Here is a 19,703-nt window from a genome sequence, read left to right as displayed (position 1 = left end):
TTTTAGTTTGCTAGGTAGGAACTTTCTCATTAGGATAGGGACAGATAGGCGTTTATCTCACCTTTTAAAAATTGTAATAAAATGGCAAACATTGAGAAAACTATACCTTTGTGTCCATCTCACATTTCTGACTCTTCACATCTGTTATGTTATGTTTGTTATGTTTTATTATTTATAATGCGCAATTATACGCAAGGGTATCAGGGCGCAGCATTTACAAGAATATGCGAAGCTTGGTTACAAAGTGTACAAAGTTCAAATAGCATAGGGGAATGTACAGAGCAACAGAGGAGAGCACACAATATATACAGTATATACAAATTAAAAAGGTGGCACACGAGGTTACACAGTGTGCGGATCGCATGAAGGATGGCCTTAGCACTTATCTATCTTGGCTGTCCTTCAGTTTAAGCCATGAAATTACCTTAGAGCGGAAATTCAGGTAGGGCAAGTCTACTCTGAGGTTGGGAGGCAAAGAGTTCCATAGTTTGGCTGCCTTTACCGGGAAACTGTTACCTCCTATGGTGGCAAGTTTGTAGTTTGGGACAGAGAGGCAATCTTTGTAAGCAGTTCTGAGGGGTCTTGCGGAGGCTTGTCTATGGAATCTGTTAGTCAAGTAGATCGGGGCAGCGTTGTTAAGGGATTTGTAGGTAAGTGAAGCCGTTTTTAGGAGAATTTTATCTCTAGTAGAGAGCCAGTTCTGTTGGCTGAATCCTGAGATGTGCTCTCTTCTGGGGAGGCCTAAGGCTGCTCTCAGGGCGTTATTCTGGAGAGTTTGTAGCTTGCTGGTGGTAGCCTTGGAGGTTCCCAGGTAGAGGGCATTACAGTAGTCGAGGCGGGATAGAATGAGGGCTCTAGCGAGTGTAAGGCAGCTAGTGTCTGACAGAAATGGTTTAGCTGAGCGGATTAATTTGCATGTATATGCAGATGAGGATGCCAGTGAGCTCAGTTGTCTTTTGAAGGAGAGGTTAGAATCCAAGTAGAAGCCCAGTGTTTTGACCTCCTGTCCAACTTTGATGTTGTTCCCATCTATCATGAAAGAGTTGTAGGCCGGGCTGAGTTTCCTTAGACTATGCGTTAAGATGATGAGCTCCGTTTTCTCATCATTGAGGCATAGTCCATGAGTGGCCATCCATGCCTGGATGATGATGTACACCCTATTCAGCAAGGCCAAATCCTTTCCATAATCTCCAGAAAGCGGAAGGAGGATCTGAGTATCATCTGCATAATTAGTGTAGGTGATACCGAGATGATCCAAATCATCGAAAAGGGGCTTGGTGAATATGTTGTACAATGTGGGGGAGACGCAGGAGCCCTATGGTACACCACAGGTGATAGGTATGGGGTCTGCTGCAGCTGTAGGCGAAAATACCCTCATAGTTCTTCCGTTAAGGAATGAGGTGATCCATGAGATGGCCTCGGGAGAGAAGTGTGCTGCTGTGTGGAGGTGTGAACATAGGACAGAGTGGTCGACCAAATCGAAAGCTGCAGAGAGGTCAAGGAGGAGGAGCAAGGCAACTTGTCCTTTGTCCCTAAGTGTATCAATCTGAGCTTTCAGGTCGATGAGAGCAGTCTCAGTCCCGTGTTGAGGGCGGAACCCAGATTGTCTAGATCCTAAGAGGTGGTGTTCTTCCAGGTGCTTCTGTATTTGAACGTAAGCTACCTTATCTAGGATTTTTAGTAGGAAGGGAACAGTCGTTATGGGTCGGTAATTAGTGGGTATGGCTGGGTCAAGGGTAGGTTTTTTTAGTAAGGGAAGTACCCAAGATTGTTTTAGATTGCTGGGGATGGAGCCGGTGGTGAAAGAGGCATTGATCAATTTCGTGATGAAGGGTGAAAGATTGCGAGCAGCGTCTTTGATGAGCTGTGCTGGGCAAAGGTCTCCCTGGCAGTTAGATGGTTTCAGGGACAAGATGATTTTTTCCACATCGAGTGTATTGACTTTAGTAAACTTGAAGCGGGTGGGGTCTGTGGTTGTGCACTTGTCCGTTTTTTTGGAGGGGGGCATGTCTTTTAAGGTCGCTTTTTTGCTGGAGATTTTGGTTTGAAGGGTCTTGATCTTATTGGCCAAGGCATTCTGAATTTCTGAGCACCAGTTTTTATCTTTGGTGCAGGTATCAAGGGGTAGTATGGGAGTTTCAACTTCTTTGAGAATGGAAAAGAGTTCTTTGGCTGACGATATGCGAGAGTCATAGGACGTTCGTTTGGCCACATATATTTCTTTTTTGTAGAGTGCAGTTATTTTAGATAGATTAAATTTATTAGCAGCTGAGGGACATTTTTTCCAAGTAGCTTCGCAATTTCTCTTTTGTTGCCTCAGGTTTTTGAGGAATGGTGTGTACCATTTGTTAAGGTGTGATTTCTGTTTGCTCGGTTTGAGTTTGAGAGGGGCGATGAGGTCCAGTGCTGAGGCCATGGCTTTATTATATTCCTCAACTAGGATCTCTGGGTCCGCATTGTCCGAGAGTGTGTCAAGTTTGGGGAGTAGGTTCGGGATGAGTCTTTCCGCTGTAATGTTTTTCTTATTTCTGGTGAGAATAGGTGGGGCTGTTGTGATAGGCGGAGGTGTAGGTCTGTCGGTGGTTAACCAGAACGAGACTAGGTGGTGGTCGGTCCAGATTAGAGGTGAGATATTGGTGATGTTTGCTACGCAGTTGTGATCAGCCACCCAATCAAGTATTCTACCTTTTGAGTGAGTAGGGGCCATGCTTCTTTGTGCAAACCCTAGTTCAGCAAGGCAGGTGCCGATAGAGTTAGATATTGGGTCTGCTGGGTCATTATAGCCTAGGTTAAAGTCCCCCAAGGTAAGGACTTGAGCTGAGGTTTTAAGGTTGCTAGTTAGGATGGCGTTAAGGTCTTCATCAAAGGTACCGATGGGTCCTGGTGGGCGGTAAATCAAGTGGATGGTGAGGGTTTGGGTATTAGTGAGTGGGACTTTGACTGATAAGTTTTCGCAGGATTGGACATTGGAGGGTGTAGCGAATCTCATGGGTAGGCTGGTAGAGTTCTAAAAGGGACAGTGGGCCGAAGGCCATGGCTAGTGGTCTGGTAGTATTCTAAAATAGACGGTGGGCACGGCGGAAGGTTATTCAAGTTTGCCTTGCACGTGCAAGTTGGATTTGCAATTCTCCATGTATTAGCAGCTCCATACCCAGAGATGGGTGCTCTTTTCATGTGGGCTTCATATTAGCTTGCCCTTTAGAGTGCAATACTTTCAAGGAGTGACAGCAGCACGGTTTAAAAGAAAAACATATGTGGATGCTGTGCGTTTTCTTAGTCTGTTATGAGCGATTTAAAATAAGGAAAACAAGGCATCCAGGACTGTGGACTGTCTCCCACACGTGCAGTAACTGGGTCCAATACTGCTTAGCTTCGTAGCAAGGAAGGGGCCAGCCCCCTCAGGCAATGTTGCTGTTGCTCTAAGTGGTCAAGTGGTCCTGTAATGTGTGCTCATTTATTAGGCAACATGGCCTGAGGGGGTGGCCCCCTTCTCGCTTTGAAGCAAAGCAGCGCCGGTCCTGGTTACTGCATGGATGGGAAACCCGGATGCCTATTTCCAGTGTATGGACTACAAGTTTCCCGGGCCTATGTGTTGTTTCATATACGTGAATATTGGAAAAAAACATCTGCAAAAAGCTTTTTGCCCCCCCAGCCCTCACCAAGGGCCCCCCTTATCTGTGTCAGCTCCCTCCACACCCCAGATGGCCTCCTCACCTCCCCTGTCCTCTCCTTTTCCCCCCACAACACGGTGTTTCCGTGTCAAAGTTTGCTTGAAGATGGCGGCCATAGCAGAAGTTACAGAAAAGCTTTGTGTTAACTTGCCCTCTTGCCCCCCCCCCGCACTCCCATTCCTCCCCAGCTTTTTCCCTGAGTTTTATTTTTTTTGTTATCCCCCGCTGTAGCCACGGCTATCTCTCGCATTGAGAAAGAGAAAAAGAAAAAAAGAAAAGATGGTGGCTTTTCATTTATAAACACCCGGTTTCTTGGCAATTTACCCGAGATATAGAGAAGGGTACACCCCCTTCAATATATAAGAAACTACTGGACGAATAACCCCAAACCACAAAAAGGACTCAAGACAACGCTTCGTCGCCAAGTTGTTTCACACCTGGTCCAAATCCGTCCAGCCGTTTGGGCTGTGCAGTAGAGCAGAAATTTACATTTTTGTCTAGGTTTTCCTAATGATGTTTTTATTTTTTAACAAATCATTCCCAAAACGTGCAGTCTGAGGTGCCCCGGGCGTACTTAGTTATGCTAGACCAAATGTGTGGCACAAGTCAAAGGTTATTAGCAAATCAAATTAAACTAAATGATGTCAAAGTCAGTCTATCAAAATAATAAAGGTGTCTGTGTCAAACCTAATCTTGCCCTCAATTAATTCTACAATGATAATGTGTATGGGGTTAGGTCTAAAACAAAAGATCGAGTCAAATAATATCAGGATAGCAATGGTCTTAAAATTACACTCCCTTCCCCAAGATTTTGTAATAAACATTAATTAGGAGCTTGAGTGACTACTTCACACAGTTCAAATTGGCACAGTTCTTCCAGGTTTGCCTTGCATGGTTCAGAATTCATAGTTTTCTCAGGCTTCCCTCGCCTTATTTGGCATCAACGAAAAAAAATGGTTCACAATGGGCTTACCTTCCCCAACAGTTCAATACTGGTTTCATAATGAAGTTCCCTTCCCCAACAGGTCAACAATCCCTCAATGGTTTACATGACTTTCACAAACGCAGTGTTCACTAGCCCTGTGAGGCTTTCACACAATCGTGCCCTTGCCACTTCTTCAGTTCAATACGACAGTAACAGAGACTTTTGCAAATGCACAGTATCTTGCTCAGCCCTGTGCGGGACCACTCTGTTTCTAAGGCTGTCTATACAGCTCGTGCTTCTCTTTATATTTCACATGGTCGTGCCCCGGGACAGTCTTTCACAATCTTTACTTGGTCGTGCCCTCTGCACTTTGTTTCACAATCTTCAGTTTGTTAGTCCAAGACCTTGTTCTTAATTCACATTATGGATCCCAGACCCTTCTCTTAATTCCACAAATATAACCGTTCTTATTTCACTTGTGCTTCCAGCCCCCTGTAATTTACAATTTCAAAAAGTCTCTTTGCTCGTACAAATGTACACACAGCCTCACTGTCACTGTTTCTCAGCACACTCTTTCAACAATGGACAATTGAAGCTTTCATTTTCCTTGCGTCTCTCGCCATACGCTTGTCCTCGCTTTGCAACACTGCATTTCATTCGCGCCTCGTGCCTTACACAAACCAGCCTCCCTTTTTCTTGGAACACATCGGCTGTGTTTCTCTTCATCGCTTAATGCGTGCCGAGGTCAGGGTCTTCTCCACTGCTCATCCAACACTCCTGTGCCTTCTCTCACGCCCAGGGGAACGAGCACCTGTACCAGGCTTTCGCTTCAGAATTTGATTCCCAGAGCGACCCCTTTCTGTCTCCTTCCAGCTCGCACGGCTCCCTCGTCACACCTTCTGCAGCCTTTTCACCTCTCAGGCCCTCAGCGGTGCGGCACTTCGTTCTCCACTGACATATTCTGTGGAACCTTGGCAAACCAGTTTGCCTGTCTGCTCGACCTCCAACTCGTGTGCCTTCTCTATCTCCAACACGCTCTCTGTGTGACTCTAGGCACCACCTCTTATACTCAGGGTAGCAGTCATTGTGTTTCAGGTGTGTGATTAGGACTGAATGCCTAACCCTGTCTGGCCTCATTACCAGGACAGGACCCTTGCATATTACTAGGGGTACTCTTCCTCTTCTCAGTAGCTGGGCTGACACAGAAAGGAGGGGAATTATGGGAGTTGTAGTATCCCATACAGGTGGAAAGAATATGGGGTAAACAATTGTCAGGAAATGGGGAATACCATGTCTCCCCTTCCAATGTTTCTTCCCCACTCCCCCAAGGCCCCTCCTACCCAAGTGATACTCCCTTGTCTTGTCCACCCCCAGTGTGGGGGATCCAATAGTGATGGCCCTTCCCTGGCCACCTGATTAAGGGATCCCTGGGGGGGGGGGACGAACACACACACACACACACACACACACACACACACACACACACACACACCCCTCCCCCCCCCTGTAAGATGTGTCGCTGTGCGGCCGCGCACCTTTGATTGTGGAGTTGCACATATCCTTTCATTTTCCTGCCCTGCATTCTCTTCTTTATTATTCATCATCACAGTATGATCGACTAGATACTTCATCCAATAACACACCAGTTTCAATATGCTTTGAATGTGATTGGCTGTAGCAGCGCTTGGCTGCACGTGCTGAGCGATGCTACACATGATTGTTCCCACTCCGACGGTCCGACCTCTTGTAAGGCGTGGCACTTGGTTGGATCTCTCCGTGCTTTCACTGTAGCCCAGGCCCAGCCTTTTTTCAGGCCACCGCCAGGTGCTGGCATTTTTCACCGAGCGGCAGCGTGAGAGTGACCCCGCTCTTAATTAACAGGTATGGAGCTATAGCAGCATGAAACAAGTGTGTGGGGCTGGGCTTGGGTGGTTGCCTTGGGAGTCGGTAGGTAATGTCTGGGAGCGTCCTTCTATTGATGGCCTGATGAGCAGTATACATTTGCAGGGAGTACTACGCTCCTGGTGACAAGGGAGAGAGGGCAGAAGCATAAGTACGAAGTCACGAATACAAACATGAAGCCGGAAAGAAAAAGATTAAAGGGGGAGCGAAAATCATGGGAAGAGAGAGAGGTGACCACAAAAACATGGAAGGGCACAGCAGTGGCAGAAGGGGGGCGGTGTCGGAAGAACAGAAGACGGAGAGGCAATGAACATTAAGAGATGGTGACAGCGGGAGCGGGACAGTGCCTGGGCTGAAGAAGCAATGCAAGGAAGACAGGCGGTAGGCTGAAATGAAAGGGGGGAAACAGTGCGCGGTAAGAAGAGAAAAGAAAGGGAAGGAAACACGGAAATTGAAAGGAAGAGTGGGAAATAAAGGAGGCAAAAGAGAAAGAATACACCAAATGAAAGCAATGATGAAATATAAAAGGAAGGGGGAGAGAAGGAATGCCCGACGCGAGGTGGAGAAGAGATGGAAGGGTGAAAGGAAAAGGAACGAAGTACACAAACGAATGGGGGAGAAGAAAATTAAAATAGAACGAGGGAGAGATGTGGAAGGAAAGAACAAGAGGCAATAACAAGAAGCAATGAAAGAAAGTGAGAGAAGAGGGCAGGGATGAGAGAAAGAAGCGAAAGAAAACCAGAGTGGCAGGAGATCAGAGGGAGGGACCGAATAAACCAGCGAAACAAAGGAGAGAAGGAAGGACAAGACGCCGGGCGAAGGAGAGAGGAGGGCTAACGCAATGAGCAGGAACAAGAAAGCACCAGCCAACGCTCGCTATCCAGCATTGGGGTTAAGTGCTTTCAGGTGCAAAGGAAGCCATACAGGAGAAGTGGAAGGAAAGCAAAGGGGTGGAACTATAAAGGAGGGTGGTCATAAAAAAGGGAAAGTCACCAAAAGGAGAAGCAAATAAGGTTGGGAAGGATCTTAGAAAAATAGAATGGCCTCATCTCTCTACAGGACGGCAAGCATTTTAGCCATCATGCCGGTCACATTTGCTCGGATCCCACTATGCCCCATTCTCTGCTCCTACCATGCTCATTGTGCAGGAATTCATTATATGGTTGACGAGTGTAGCAGTCTTCCTGCATAAACCAGTGCAATGTGGTTGGGGGAGGGGCTCATAGAGCAAGCCCCAAACCAGCCTGCTCCGAACACCTGCGTCTCCCTGTCCCTGACCAAAATACTCCCCATGCAACCTCTGAGCTTGCTTTAATCAGGCTTTACCATCAAACTATGCACTTGAAGTGCCTTCTGCCACTGCTAGGGTTTACTCAAACCATTCTTCTTCTGACAGTTAATGACTTAATTGGAGCAGTAAACCCTGATACTGGTGTATTAAAAATGTCTTAACACGATCTGCCCTCAGCAACTCAGTTTATAAGCATTGTGCATGTGTCCTTCACTGAAGTGCTGTTAAACAAGCATTGGCAAAGCCAACAGGTTTGGCTTGTGTATTTGTGTATTGTGTATAGGCAATTCCAGACCTCCAACCCGATTCCACAATTGGCCCTGCTGCCACTTTGGCAAAGAACTGGTGGCAGTATGTTGTGCAGGAGCTCCATTTGAGCTAGTGCCTCCAAGCAAAATTAAAGTAGTCTTTGCGCAGGATGGGTAGGTCTGTTGGTCTAGATGCATGTGCTCCCCCTCCCCCTTTTACGATATTGACTCAGAGTCATCATCACACTATGTTGTAGCCCATGCGGTGGCCTTAATTTGCCTCTGTCCCATTCTCCAACACACCCATGCTCTCCGAGTCATTTGTGAGGCAGAATCTGTGTTCCACTACTAGAACAACCAGACTCCCTTCTTGTACTAATCCATCATAAACAGAAAGATCTTGCTAATGTTCAGAGATTTAAAAAGACAACATTTCAGACAAGTTAAAGTCTTAAGAGGCGAATAGAGCACCCAATTGTCCTTGGAATTAGAGCTTGTTGTACCGCAAATTTGCATTTCTCGCTTGCACAGTGTGGAACACTAAGCACTTGCTCACTGTCGGGCCACCAGCGCCGACCGCCATCGGTGCATAGCTCAATTGCACACATGACTGAAAAACAGCCTGCACACAACTATTCTTTGGCGCACACGCCCAAAAAATTTGAGGGAACACTGGTTTGATATAATCTTCAATTCCAGGGAAGCATTCAATGGTTAAGCAACATAAGAAACCGAGGATATAACCCACTTCCATGTGTTAGTGGAACAATGAGAGGTATTTCAGTTGGAGCTTGATGTTCAAAGTAGGAAGCACAACTTGCAAGGTATCTAGCCACAACCTAACTTCTCAACAAATCTGGCAAGTAGTGTGAAAACAAAAAGCAAGTAAGACCTTGTTTTTGATAATGGCCTTTTCACAAGACATTGCACAACTAGGAGAACTGAACGGCAAATGAGATTTACAAAAGCATGTTCATTGAATATGAATTCAGCACTTTTCATACTTACCTATTGTATATCGCCAAAAATCGCTTAGAATGCTGTTATTCCGACCTCCGAAAATGTAAACAAATCCGCCATAGAGAGCACAGGCATGTTTAAATCTATCGCGTGGTGCGCCATCTCTCGAAGGTATGGGCTCCAAGAGCCAATCGCCAGATTCCTCCTTCATTCCTTTCTATGTGCATCGATTATGTGAATTGATGTACAGGGCGGCACGAGTACACGTCCATAATCAAAGTTCACTCAAGGGGCTTCTTTGCAAAAAAGCTTCTCTGTAAAAAGCAACAAACAAAAAAATGAAAAATGTCTTTTAGTCTAAACTCAGGAGAGTCCTAAGCTAGGTGCTCAAGCAAACAGATTTAATGTGTGTATTGACTGACACAGAATCATCTGTGGACCTTGGCTAATTTCCTATTGTACTGTATATATAAAACTCAAATAAGCATTCATTGGTTCTTTAGCTGCAAACACAAGAAGCACAATTTAACTGGTTGCCCTACAGTTGTAAATTCAAATGCTGACCTGCGGAGTTAAGTCACACCGCGGTAAAATAAACAAGCCCCAGGCAGGTAGCTTGAGTTTCGACTTCCGTTACCTCCTTTCTTATATAGCATTTTGCGTCTGTGTATGCCCACCGATGTTTGCCTCCTCCTTGGCAAACAGTTGAACGATCATCTGCTTTCATACAGTAAATTAAGTCTTCTGAGAACAGCAGCCCTGTCTTCTTCCTTTTTTTCCCTTGCATATATTTATTTTCATTTCAAACAACAATACCAACGCAACTACACGGGTGTACACCATTTCATTACAATCATGTGAATGTTCCTCAAATCAATACCATTCCTAAGCTCTCATCCTTACTTGCCCCCCACATCCTCTCCCACCAGTGTTTCCATATTACCCACCATTCCCACACTACCCTATCACCTCACAGTGTAATCTGCATTCTGACGCAGAGGTCAATTCCCCAGTCCCACCCCTTGAGGTGTCTCAGCAGATATTCCTTCCACCTCCAAGTTCAATACCTGTGTCACTTCGTTCCAGCCCGTGATCCCCCATGCTTCTCTTGTGCATCCATCTTTGCAATGCCCTGTGCCATACTGCGGTCTTTGCCAGTGACCATCTTCAAGTCTGCCCACCAAGTCTCAATTTTGGGCCCCTCTGCCGACTTCCAGGCCACTGCAATTCTGTGCTTGGCTAATACACAGATTAGGTCTTTCATTCTGGAGAGGTGAACATCATCTTTCCCTCCCCTTGGGGTCAACCCCAGTAAGGAACACTCTGGGGGCGATCACTGTATCTGGATCCCATTCTTTGCTGCCTTCTCCACCACCTCCCTCTAGAATCCTACAATATCTGGGAATATCCAAAACATGTGCATCATATCCGACCCCTCTTGGGCACACTTCGGGCAGGCGTGGTCCACTCTTCTTCCCATAAATGACAGTCTAGGAGGCATCAGATATACCCTAGGCGTGATATAAAGTTGGGTGAGCTTAAATCTGCCATTTCTAGAGAGTTTAGTTTACAGGAGCACCCTTTTCCATTCTGCATCTGTGAAAGCCATCTCCAGGTCTACCTCCTGCTTCCCACGAACTGCCAGTTCCACAGCATTGACCCCCATTCAGGAACCAGACATACAGTCTAAAGGTCATATGGCCCCCTCTGATACATCATACTCTGTATCTAGAAAGCCATTAGTCCCCACGCCCTCTCGTAGACCCGGCCATCTCCCGACGATCCTTTTCACCATGCCCATATATAACAAGAACTGGCCCTTATGTGTACATACTCACTGACCAGGGTTGGGAAATCTCTGATTCTATCGTCCCGTAATAAGTCACCCACCGTGGCAATCCCTTTACTTTCCCAGCATCTGCATAGCTGTTTCACAGTGCTCCGTCTCCTATAATACCCACCAATGTGGTGTGCACAGAGCAGGGGTCGGGGGTCTTCAGGAGCCTCCAAATCCTGTGCTACAGGTCTTTGCCTAGTCTCTATAATCCTGAAGGTCTCGATGTGGTACCCTCCTTCACCCATAGCACTTCTTTCAGAAAGTGTTGTCCCAGAATTGGCTGCAGCAACGAGGTATCCTGTGAAACCTCATCCCCTAGCCAATTCACTACAAATTGCAGTTGTCCCACTATATAACTTGAAATGGGGGGACTCTTATTTCTCCCTCCGCATAATCCCTCTGCAGAGTGCGTAAGGTGACTATTCCTCCCTGTGCCCCACAAGAAATTCCCAGGCTATCGTGTCCAATTGCCAGTTATATTATAAGTTAGGTTTGTAAAATAGTATTGAAGGCACAGGAGTACGACCATTTTTAACAATGCTACCCTACCCGGGCAGCCTCTTCCAAAACCTCATGGAATTGAGCACCCTGTTTAAGGCGCTCTGTCTGTTGTTCCTATGGGAGGCAGCAGGGTCATGCCACACCTACACCCATGTAGCGGCAAGTATCCACCCTCCATTGCAGGCCCAGATTAGACAATTGTTCCAAAGTAGGTCCCCTGGGTCCCGCCAGCGGCAACAGGCAGGATTTCTCCTGGTTCACCACGATGCCCGAGAACCTAGCGAACCGATCTATACCATCTAGTAAGTTGTCCTCGGGCTGGTTTACATACAACAGCATGTCGTCTGCATATAAAGAAACCAGATAATTCAACCCATCTATCACAATTCCGGCCTCTGCCACACTCCCTCCTGAGGAACGCAGCCATTGGTTCCAACGCTAGAATGAACAGTAGTGGGGCCAATGGGCATCCCTGCTTGGTTCCCTTGTGCACCTCCCATACATCCGAAACCTGTCTGCCGTTTCGCCCTTGTCATGGGTGCTGTATAAATGAGTTGGATCAATCTTATTAAAAAGGTAGTGCCAATCCCTAATCGCACAAGGGTCCGCAATAGCCACTCCCAACGGACTGAGTCGAAGGCCTTCACAGCGTCCAAAGAGGCCACGGCACCCTCCCCCTCCAATTGACTAGTGTTACATCACCTAATGTAGCCTTCGTAGGTTCCATGAGGTGCTCCGCCTGCAATGTACCCAGTCTGATCAGTATGGACTACACTTCCTATCAACTTCTTGAGTCTGTTCGCCAATACGGCTGTTAAAGTTTTACTGTCTGGGGCCTGTATGACTGCAACTCTGCAGAGGTTAACCAGGTTTGAGGATGGGCACTATGATGGATTCCCTCAAGCCGCCAGGCAGTACCCTCAATTCGTATGCTTCCTCAAAGACTTCCAGCAGCCTCGGTGCAAGCGCGTTCGCAAATGCCTTGTAGAATTCCATGGGAAGTCCGTCCGGTCCCGGGGTCTTGGCAGTCAAGAGATTCGCTATTACCGCTCCGATTTCATCTACTGTCAGAGGGGCATCTAACGTGTTCACCTGCTCCATCTCCAACCTGGGTAGGTCAATGGAAGACAGGGCCTCATCAATGTTTCTATCCACCCATACCACATCCTGGCAGTACAGGGATTCATACAATCTCGAAAATACCTCATTAATCCCACCCTGAGTTCGAACAGTGGTTCCGTCATCGTCTATGACTGCACTGATCAATTTCCTCAGTTCCTCCCGCTTGCGTAACCATGCTAACTATCTCCTGGGTTTGTCTCCCTCTGCAGGTAGTCTCTGGGTGTATTTGGCAAAGTCCAACCTACCAAGTCTTTCCCATTCCCCAATGCATTTTTGGCACAGTCCCACCAACCTAGTTGATCCCCCCCACCCCACCCCCAACTGCTGCGACTCTTCTTCAGTGCCCTCTTCTCTCACTAGATCTTTTTAAATATCTCCCAAGGCCCGCAGTATGTCCTCTCTCAGGCTGCCCATTCTTCCCATCACCCCCCCCCCCGCATGACCTCCTTAAAGGCGTCCCAAAGAGTGCCCACCTTCTCTACACTGCCCACATGTTAGTATCGAAGTACTCCTCCACTTTTCCACCCAGATAATTATTAAAATCCTCGACTAGTAGAGCTTCTGCCCTTAGCCACCAAGTTCGCATTGGGGGTCTCAGTGTGCCCCCCAACCAAGTTGCTATCAGCGGGGTATGGGCCCAGAGGATCCAGGCCTTATATTCCTTGCTCGTCCAGTGTCTCTCTTCAGGTAAAAATATAATCAATGCATGTGTGTGTGTACTGCGTGGGGGGGCTGAAAATTGTGAGTAGCCCCGTGTATCGCTATGTCTTTCTCTCCAAATGTCCACCAGTCCCAAATTGCGTAAAAAGGAACCCAGTGCCACGGCTGGGGGTGCAGGTTTTTTATATTTGATGTCCGACCTGTCCAAGCCAGGGTTAAGGGTAGAATTAAGTCCCCGCCCCAGACCCATGTAGCCTCCCTGTATGCAGAAAGTCTTGGGTACAATGACCTGAAGAACACTGTGGCGTCATGGTTCGGAGCGTATGTGTTCACAAAACAGACTTCCCAGTTTTCACACAGCCCATGTACCATGACCATCCTACCCTCATCATCCCATTTAAGTTCAAATAGCTGAAGGGGAACCAAGGGAGCTCCCCTAGAGTACGTCGAAAAGGACGAGCCATACAACTTCCCGCCCCATTTCCTCGCTATCGCAACTTGTCTGTCTGCCGTGAGGTGTGCTTCTTGCAGCATTGCAACATGTAACTCCATCCTGATTAAATATGCATGCATACGTAATCATTTGACATAATTGTTGCATCCCCGTACATTCCATACCCAAGCCGTCAAGCTGTACCATCGATTTTCACCCCAGGGCTTCCAGTGTCCCACCGCCCTGTCACTCGTTCAGAAGGTCTTATCTCCCACAGGCACCACACTGCCGCTCTGCTCCTACTCCCACCAAACAAAGCACCACCAGTTCCTGCCTTGGCTAGTGGGCTGAACGCTCGGATATAGCCCATTTCCATGCATCTCCTATCAGTACCATGCCTGTCACAGTTTACCCCATCATCTAACATGCCACCCCTCTCCAACGGAACACATTGCCAACCCTTCTTCCAAACACCCACCTCCCCTACAACCATAATAACACCCCAAAATTTCCCCCCCCCAAACTCAAACAGCTCAGCAGCGATCCTCCTGCTTAGGCTCAGTCGCGTACCCGCCTCCCCACCTTCGCGTAATGCGCAGCAGCATGATGCCGTAAACCTGCCATCCTAAAACACAGCTGGGTTATGTGGCAACGGCCTCAGCAGCTGCCCGCAGTGCACCCCGCTCTCTGTTCCAGTGTCCCAGTACTGCATGCGCCCGCATTCCAGTTTCCCCATGTCTCGAAAGGCTTAGCGTCTAGGCTGTATCAAGGGGAAGAGGAAAACCAAGAGGCAGTGCGCCCGATCCGTCCCTGTACTGCTCCGCTATGCCTCGTCATTGTTCCTGCTCCGGAGCTGCAGTATTCCCTGCGCATCCATCCAGGAGTGTGCCTCCACGGTGGTATCAAAAACGTGTGACCTTCCATTATGCAAGACCATCATTTTTGCTGGATAAATCAACATATGTTAAAATTTTGCTCATCTCAATCATTCTTTAGTTGGCCGGAACATCGCTCTTCTCAGTTGGAACAAAGCAGCATAATCAGGATATATCACTAGGATATATCACCAGCCTTTAAGATCCTCTAGTAATAGTTCCCCCTTCTCTGGAAAAAGCGAGAATCCTTTCTCTGTCATTGTCGTTCATGATGGTTGCTATTAAGGGTTGTGAAGGAGCTCCTGGTGAAGGTTTCTTCATCAGCGATTTGTGCACTCTCTCAACAGTAAATCCCTGTGTATGCCCGGACCTACCACCTGCAGGAGCAGGTTTTCTACGTAAGCCGTTGGATCTCTGCCTTCTACTCCCTTCAGGAGTATTCTGACATTGTTCCTGCGGGCCCTCCCCTCTGCCCGGTGTTCCAGGATCTTCAAAGGGTCGAGCAGGTCCACCACCTGAGTCTGAGTGCTAGCAATCGTTGCTGTGTTGTCCAGCACTCAAAGTTCCGCCGTGCCCAAACGGTCTGCAAGTGCGCGTACGTCTTGGCGCAGCAGATCCACGTCCACAAGACCTGCACCGATCTTGTGTTCCAGTGCAGTTTTTAATCGTGGCTATCGCAGCTAGTATGCCAGTATCACAGGTCCCTCTGCAGCATCTCGGACCGGAGGATGGAAATGGAGGCTTATTTCAATAATGGCAGTGCAGCCAGCACCACCAATCCGTGCTGGGCGTAAAGAGTCAACAGTCACTGGGACTTCACCCAAACAAGTGTCATTTACTTTGCAACGGCCCATAATCCTACACTCTGCTTCTGTGGTGCTGCAGTGTTGGTGCTGCGGCGTGGTAGGCATTTCCCTCTCCTCCTAAGGCCCACATGGTGTGCGCATTGCTTGGTCAGTTTACACACTGCGGCTTCACTCACCACATGCGTCGGGGTGCAGAGTCAGGTCGTGCCTCTGTACCTGGGCACTCAGCTGTTCCAGGGAGGATTCTCAGTGGCTCCCCCACCAACTCTCCAGGGCCCACAATGCCACTGAGGTGGGGGAGGGCCGCAGGCGTTTAGCCCCCGAGAGCACCCAGTATTGCGGCATCTCCACAGCCTCCCAGTGGGGCCACGCTGTGTCGCTGCGGTGCTTGGGGCAATCACCAAAGTGGAACCACACCTCATGCTCGATCCCTGCTCTCCAGCCCTTCATCTCCCACTGAGGTCCCCTCCGAGCTCAGATCCCAGCACTCCTCCAAACTGCTATTTTCTAGTCTCAGCAGCGATCCAGCCCCAATACAATAATCATTGGTATCCGGAAGAACGCAGCGAATCACGAGGAGCCTCCCTCACTGGTTCCAGGTCCCTGGTCTCAGGTGACCCGCCGGCGCATCGCAGCCACCATTTTGGCATTGGTCTTCGCGACCGCTCTCCACTCTGTTACAGCACAACTGATGGTATTAAACGCTGAGGCTCATGTAGCATTGGTCTCCGCCGTCTTGGACCTCATTCCCCTGCAATTCAACGCAAATTCAGGTGATTTATACTATTGTGTTCTAAGGATCATGCGGGAGCTCCCCAGTTGAGCCTCTTCACTGCATGTCTGCTAGCCACGCCCCTAGTCCTTCCTATTTTACTTCCCTCCCAATATTTAAAACATCCAAAGGGTATCACATTGATTTGCAGACAAACATTTTTTCAAAGTCATTTCTGACACCAAAAATCACTGAAATGTGTATGGGGGAGGTGGGGAAGGCGATAAAGGGGAGGGGGGAATAGTATAGGCAAAGGGATGTTGGAGGACCAACCCCCAAACAAAAATAAGTTGTTTTTTCAAAGTCATTTTGCGAAGAAAATTACTTTGAAAAAATGCTAATCTGCAAACGAACATGGAACCGATAAAAGACACTATATAGTTACTAGAGGGCTAGTAGTGCACGGAAAATATACCACAGGCACACCTAGAAAACATAATAGCCTTAGGTCACTGTCATTAAGTATAGCCTCATGGGTCTCCCCCAAACATCTGCAGCCAATTCCCCACAGGACATTTCACTGTATTAATTTTGTGGCTGTATTTTTACAGGAAGTAATAAGTAGGTCAGGGGGAGGGCATATGGAGGAAGGTGGGTAATGGGTGGGAGAACAGAGTGCTATGGGGACTGGCTCACCATAAAATAAACCTAGTAAAACAGTGAAATATCCACTGCAATGCAATGGCACAGGTCCATCAGCCCCATGCACCCAGATATAGCATCTTATCAGGAACAGCTAGATGTGCATTTAAACAGCCCCATGTGCCCACGTACTGGTCCATTTTATACCCAGAACATTTGTGCAACCAGGTAAAGCCATGCAATGCTATGCACTACCCCATACACCCATGCATTGCAGTTATACACCTAGTACACCCAACATATACCAATTGCACTCACACACTCATGCCCTGTCATCACAAGGCATAAATTCGTTTTCAAAAATTGATTAGCAGAGTTTGCCATTTAACTTTTTCTTGATTAGCAAACAAACCCATTTGATTAGTAATGGTATACTAATTTTTATGTCACCAGAAGTTGTTTGTACGCAAGACGTAAAAAGCAACACTACAGCATGTTGTTGTACCGATGAAGTAAGACATTAGTGAAAAAGAGTCAGGCCTTGCAAATTCTTTAAAATTCTGCTCGGCCTGCAGGTCTAGTAACTTAGTTTACCTACTTGGCCTAAGAGAAATTAACTCGGCACTTGGCAACAGATGACAAAAAATGTAAATGCGCTTTCTGTAAAATGGTGCAAGTCACCAAAAACCCACTTTATGTTTGGCACGCTGTTGCCACCCAGAAGCCAGCCATGCACAGTGAAACTTATTTGACATTTACTGCAAACAAAGTAAATATTACCTAAAGGTTTCAAATGTCCCCTACAAATGGTACTCGCCCTTCATAAAATCTACTCAAGTGGGTGAGTAGACTGTGTGTGCCCTGGTTGAGTGTCTGTAAAAGGCTAGCTGCAGGAATGGAACCATAGATAAGATAAAAAAGGCTCTGAAAACAGTTTGGCCACCCCTCGTGTTTGTGCTGTTATACAAGATAATCATAGAGAAAAGTGAGCTCTGGAGGCTAAATACAGTGGATGGTATTTCAGCAGATCTGTAGATGTACGGAACCATTGATCACTAACTTACATACATATCTAGTTAGTTTTGTCTAGAGGATGGCGTAGCAGGCAGAGAACTGAACAAACTAGGAGGAAAGTTGTAGTTTGTGGCCATCTCACTTTCAGGGTATCTGGTATAAAGCAACAGGGTGAGGAGATGGAACTTGCAGGAGTATGGGTTCAGCTCATGGGTTGAGCACCAGTTGCAGATGTATGCAACTAGTAGATCACAGAACTAGGTTTGCCATCCAAAGTATTCGGCTGTGAAATCATGTACATTTTCAAAAGTGTTCACTCGTCTATATGATGCCTCTTCCCCAATAAAATTCAATCTAGTTGACACTGAGATTAGATAAACTAACCTAAACTTTACTGTAAAGGATGAAGACACTACAGTGTTTTACAGTAGCAATACTGCAATCGTGTTATGTAAAGAATGGAATTGCATGACTGTCTTTTAAAAAATATAAAGTTAACGCAATCTGATCTTTGCCAGACACGATATAGTTTGCTTAATAAAAATTATCATCCTGATTACTTCTGGCTTGGAATAATTTGAAGAACAATAATACTTGAATAGCACTCCCACACAGACCTTTGACACAAGAGTGGAGGAGACGATTACTGCAGTGAACAGAGGAAAACAAGGTGTAGAGAGGCCTGAGGGCAAGAGAGGAATGCAGGGTGAGCCATTGAACAGGGCAACTTAAATAGCTATTTTTGCTACACAAGTGTCATAGCAAATTGCTATAAGACACTGGTTATTTTATGCCTTGCATCATATGGCAAGAACCTCCTCCGCTGGGTACTGCCATCATATGCTATGTACAAAATCATGGTCATATGCCAAATTCAGGCTCTTGGGTAGCTTTACATACCAGAACAGTGCCATCATATGCTGGTTATGGACCAATTGATATATGCCCAGATGTTAACACCCCCACCCCCAGATAGAATGTGCTCCTCTGCATCCACTCTCCACATCCATAGTTTCATCCTAAGCTGGTATTGAGACAAATCTAATGAACACAATTGAGATAATTACAATGGATAGATTATGAACGCACCGCTGGCAATACTAGAGTGGTTGTACATCAGGGAAAGAAAGATTACTACTTCAAACTAATCTTGGAAGAGACTTCCAGCAAACATTTTAAAACCACTTTAGATGCCTACTAACCCAAAGCAAGTGCAAGAATGCATGATTTTCCATCGATTACAGAAGACCCATCGGAATACACCAACCTGGATTGCCTCTTTAGTTCAGTAGACTCAGCTAGGCTTGCAACCTTGCACACAAACTCCACTACCTTCTCACACTACCCTTGCTTAGCTAAGTGAGGCGGAGCTGATTAGCAAGACTTGAACCTCTATTTGAACCCTTCAACACACTGCCTCTAAAAATAGTGTTCAATCCCTTTCACCAACCCTTTTCATTAGACTTATCTACCGGCCACCTTTGACTATCAGCACATAGTACTCATATTCCCTACCCTCAATGCTCTGTGATGCCTAAGGGAGAACCCCCCCCCCCAGAATATAACCACCTATTTCAACTAGACTACTTTGGTTGTTCTTCGCAGAGAGTGGTCAGCAGACAATCAGCCTACACAAAGTCAAACACAGTCAAACTCTTTTGCCCACCCCCTTATTAATTTCACTGCCCAATCACCCACACTTCATTCCCATGTTCTTCTTAATCACTAAATGCAAATTCAATCTTTACTCTATGGCAACTGATCTTACCAAAGTCGAGTCCTCCCGCCAAGCCACTGTTATAGCTACATTGAACAAGCCTTCAACTTTCACAATCTCCTCCCTCTGAACACCACTATTCTGCTTGTTTGCTCACTCCAACTCACCCTCACATCAAGAACCCCACCCCCACTATCAAACAATTAAGAGAACAACCATGGTTCCATCCATGCTGATAATGCAAAACACTTTACCCTGTTTGCCTAGCCCTCTAAAAGTAATCACTCATGTTCCTGTGCTATACCAACCTCAAACCTTCTCTCGGCTCCCATTGCGGACACACTGCCTGCATGCCTTGTCCAAGCTCCCTCAGCAGACTACCTTATC

The 19,703-nt window shown here is 46.9% G+C and overlaps 1 protein-coding gene across 1 annotated transcript in view; it reads right to left on the bottom strand.

Annotated features, from left to right (window-relative positions):
- Positions 1-19,703, bottom strand: part of LOC138489118 (leucine-zipper-like transcriptional regulator 1 homolog) — a 406,596-nt gene that overhangs the window by 314,236 nt on the left and 72,657 nt on the right. The window contains exon 2 of the mRNA XM_069616746.1: positions 9,046-9,311. Coding sequence (XP_069472847.1) covers positions 9,046-9,208 — 163 coding nt within the window. The 5' untranslated portion in view covers positions 9,209-9,311. The remainder of the gene's footprint in view (positions 1-9,045; positions 9,312-19,703) is intronic.

Source organism: Ambystoma mexicanum, chromosome 9 (assembly GCF_040938575.1).
Source record: "Ambystoma mexicanum isolate Mex_15411 chromosome 9, UKY_AmexF1_1, whole genome shotgun sequence".
Taxonomy (NCBI): domain Eukaryota; kingdom Metazoa; phylum Chordata; class Amphibia; order Caudata; family Ambystomatidae; genus Ambystoma; species Ambystoma mexicanum.
This window is presented reverse-complemented; position numbering and strand designations above follow the sequence as displayed.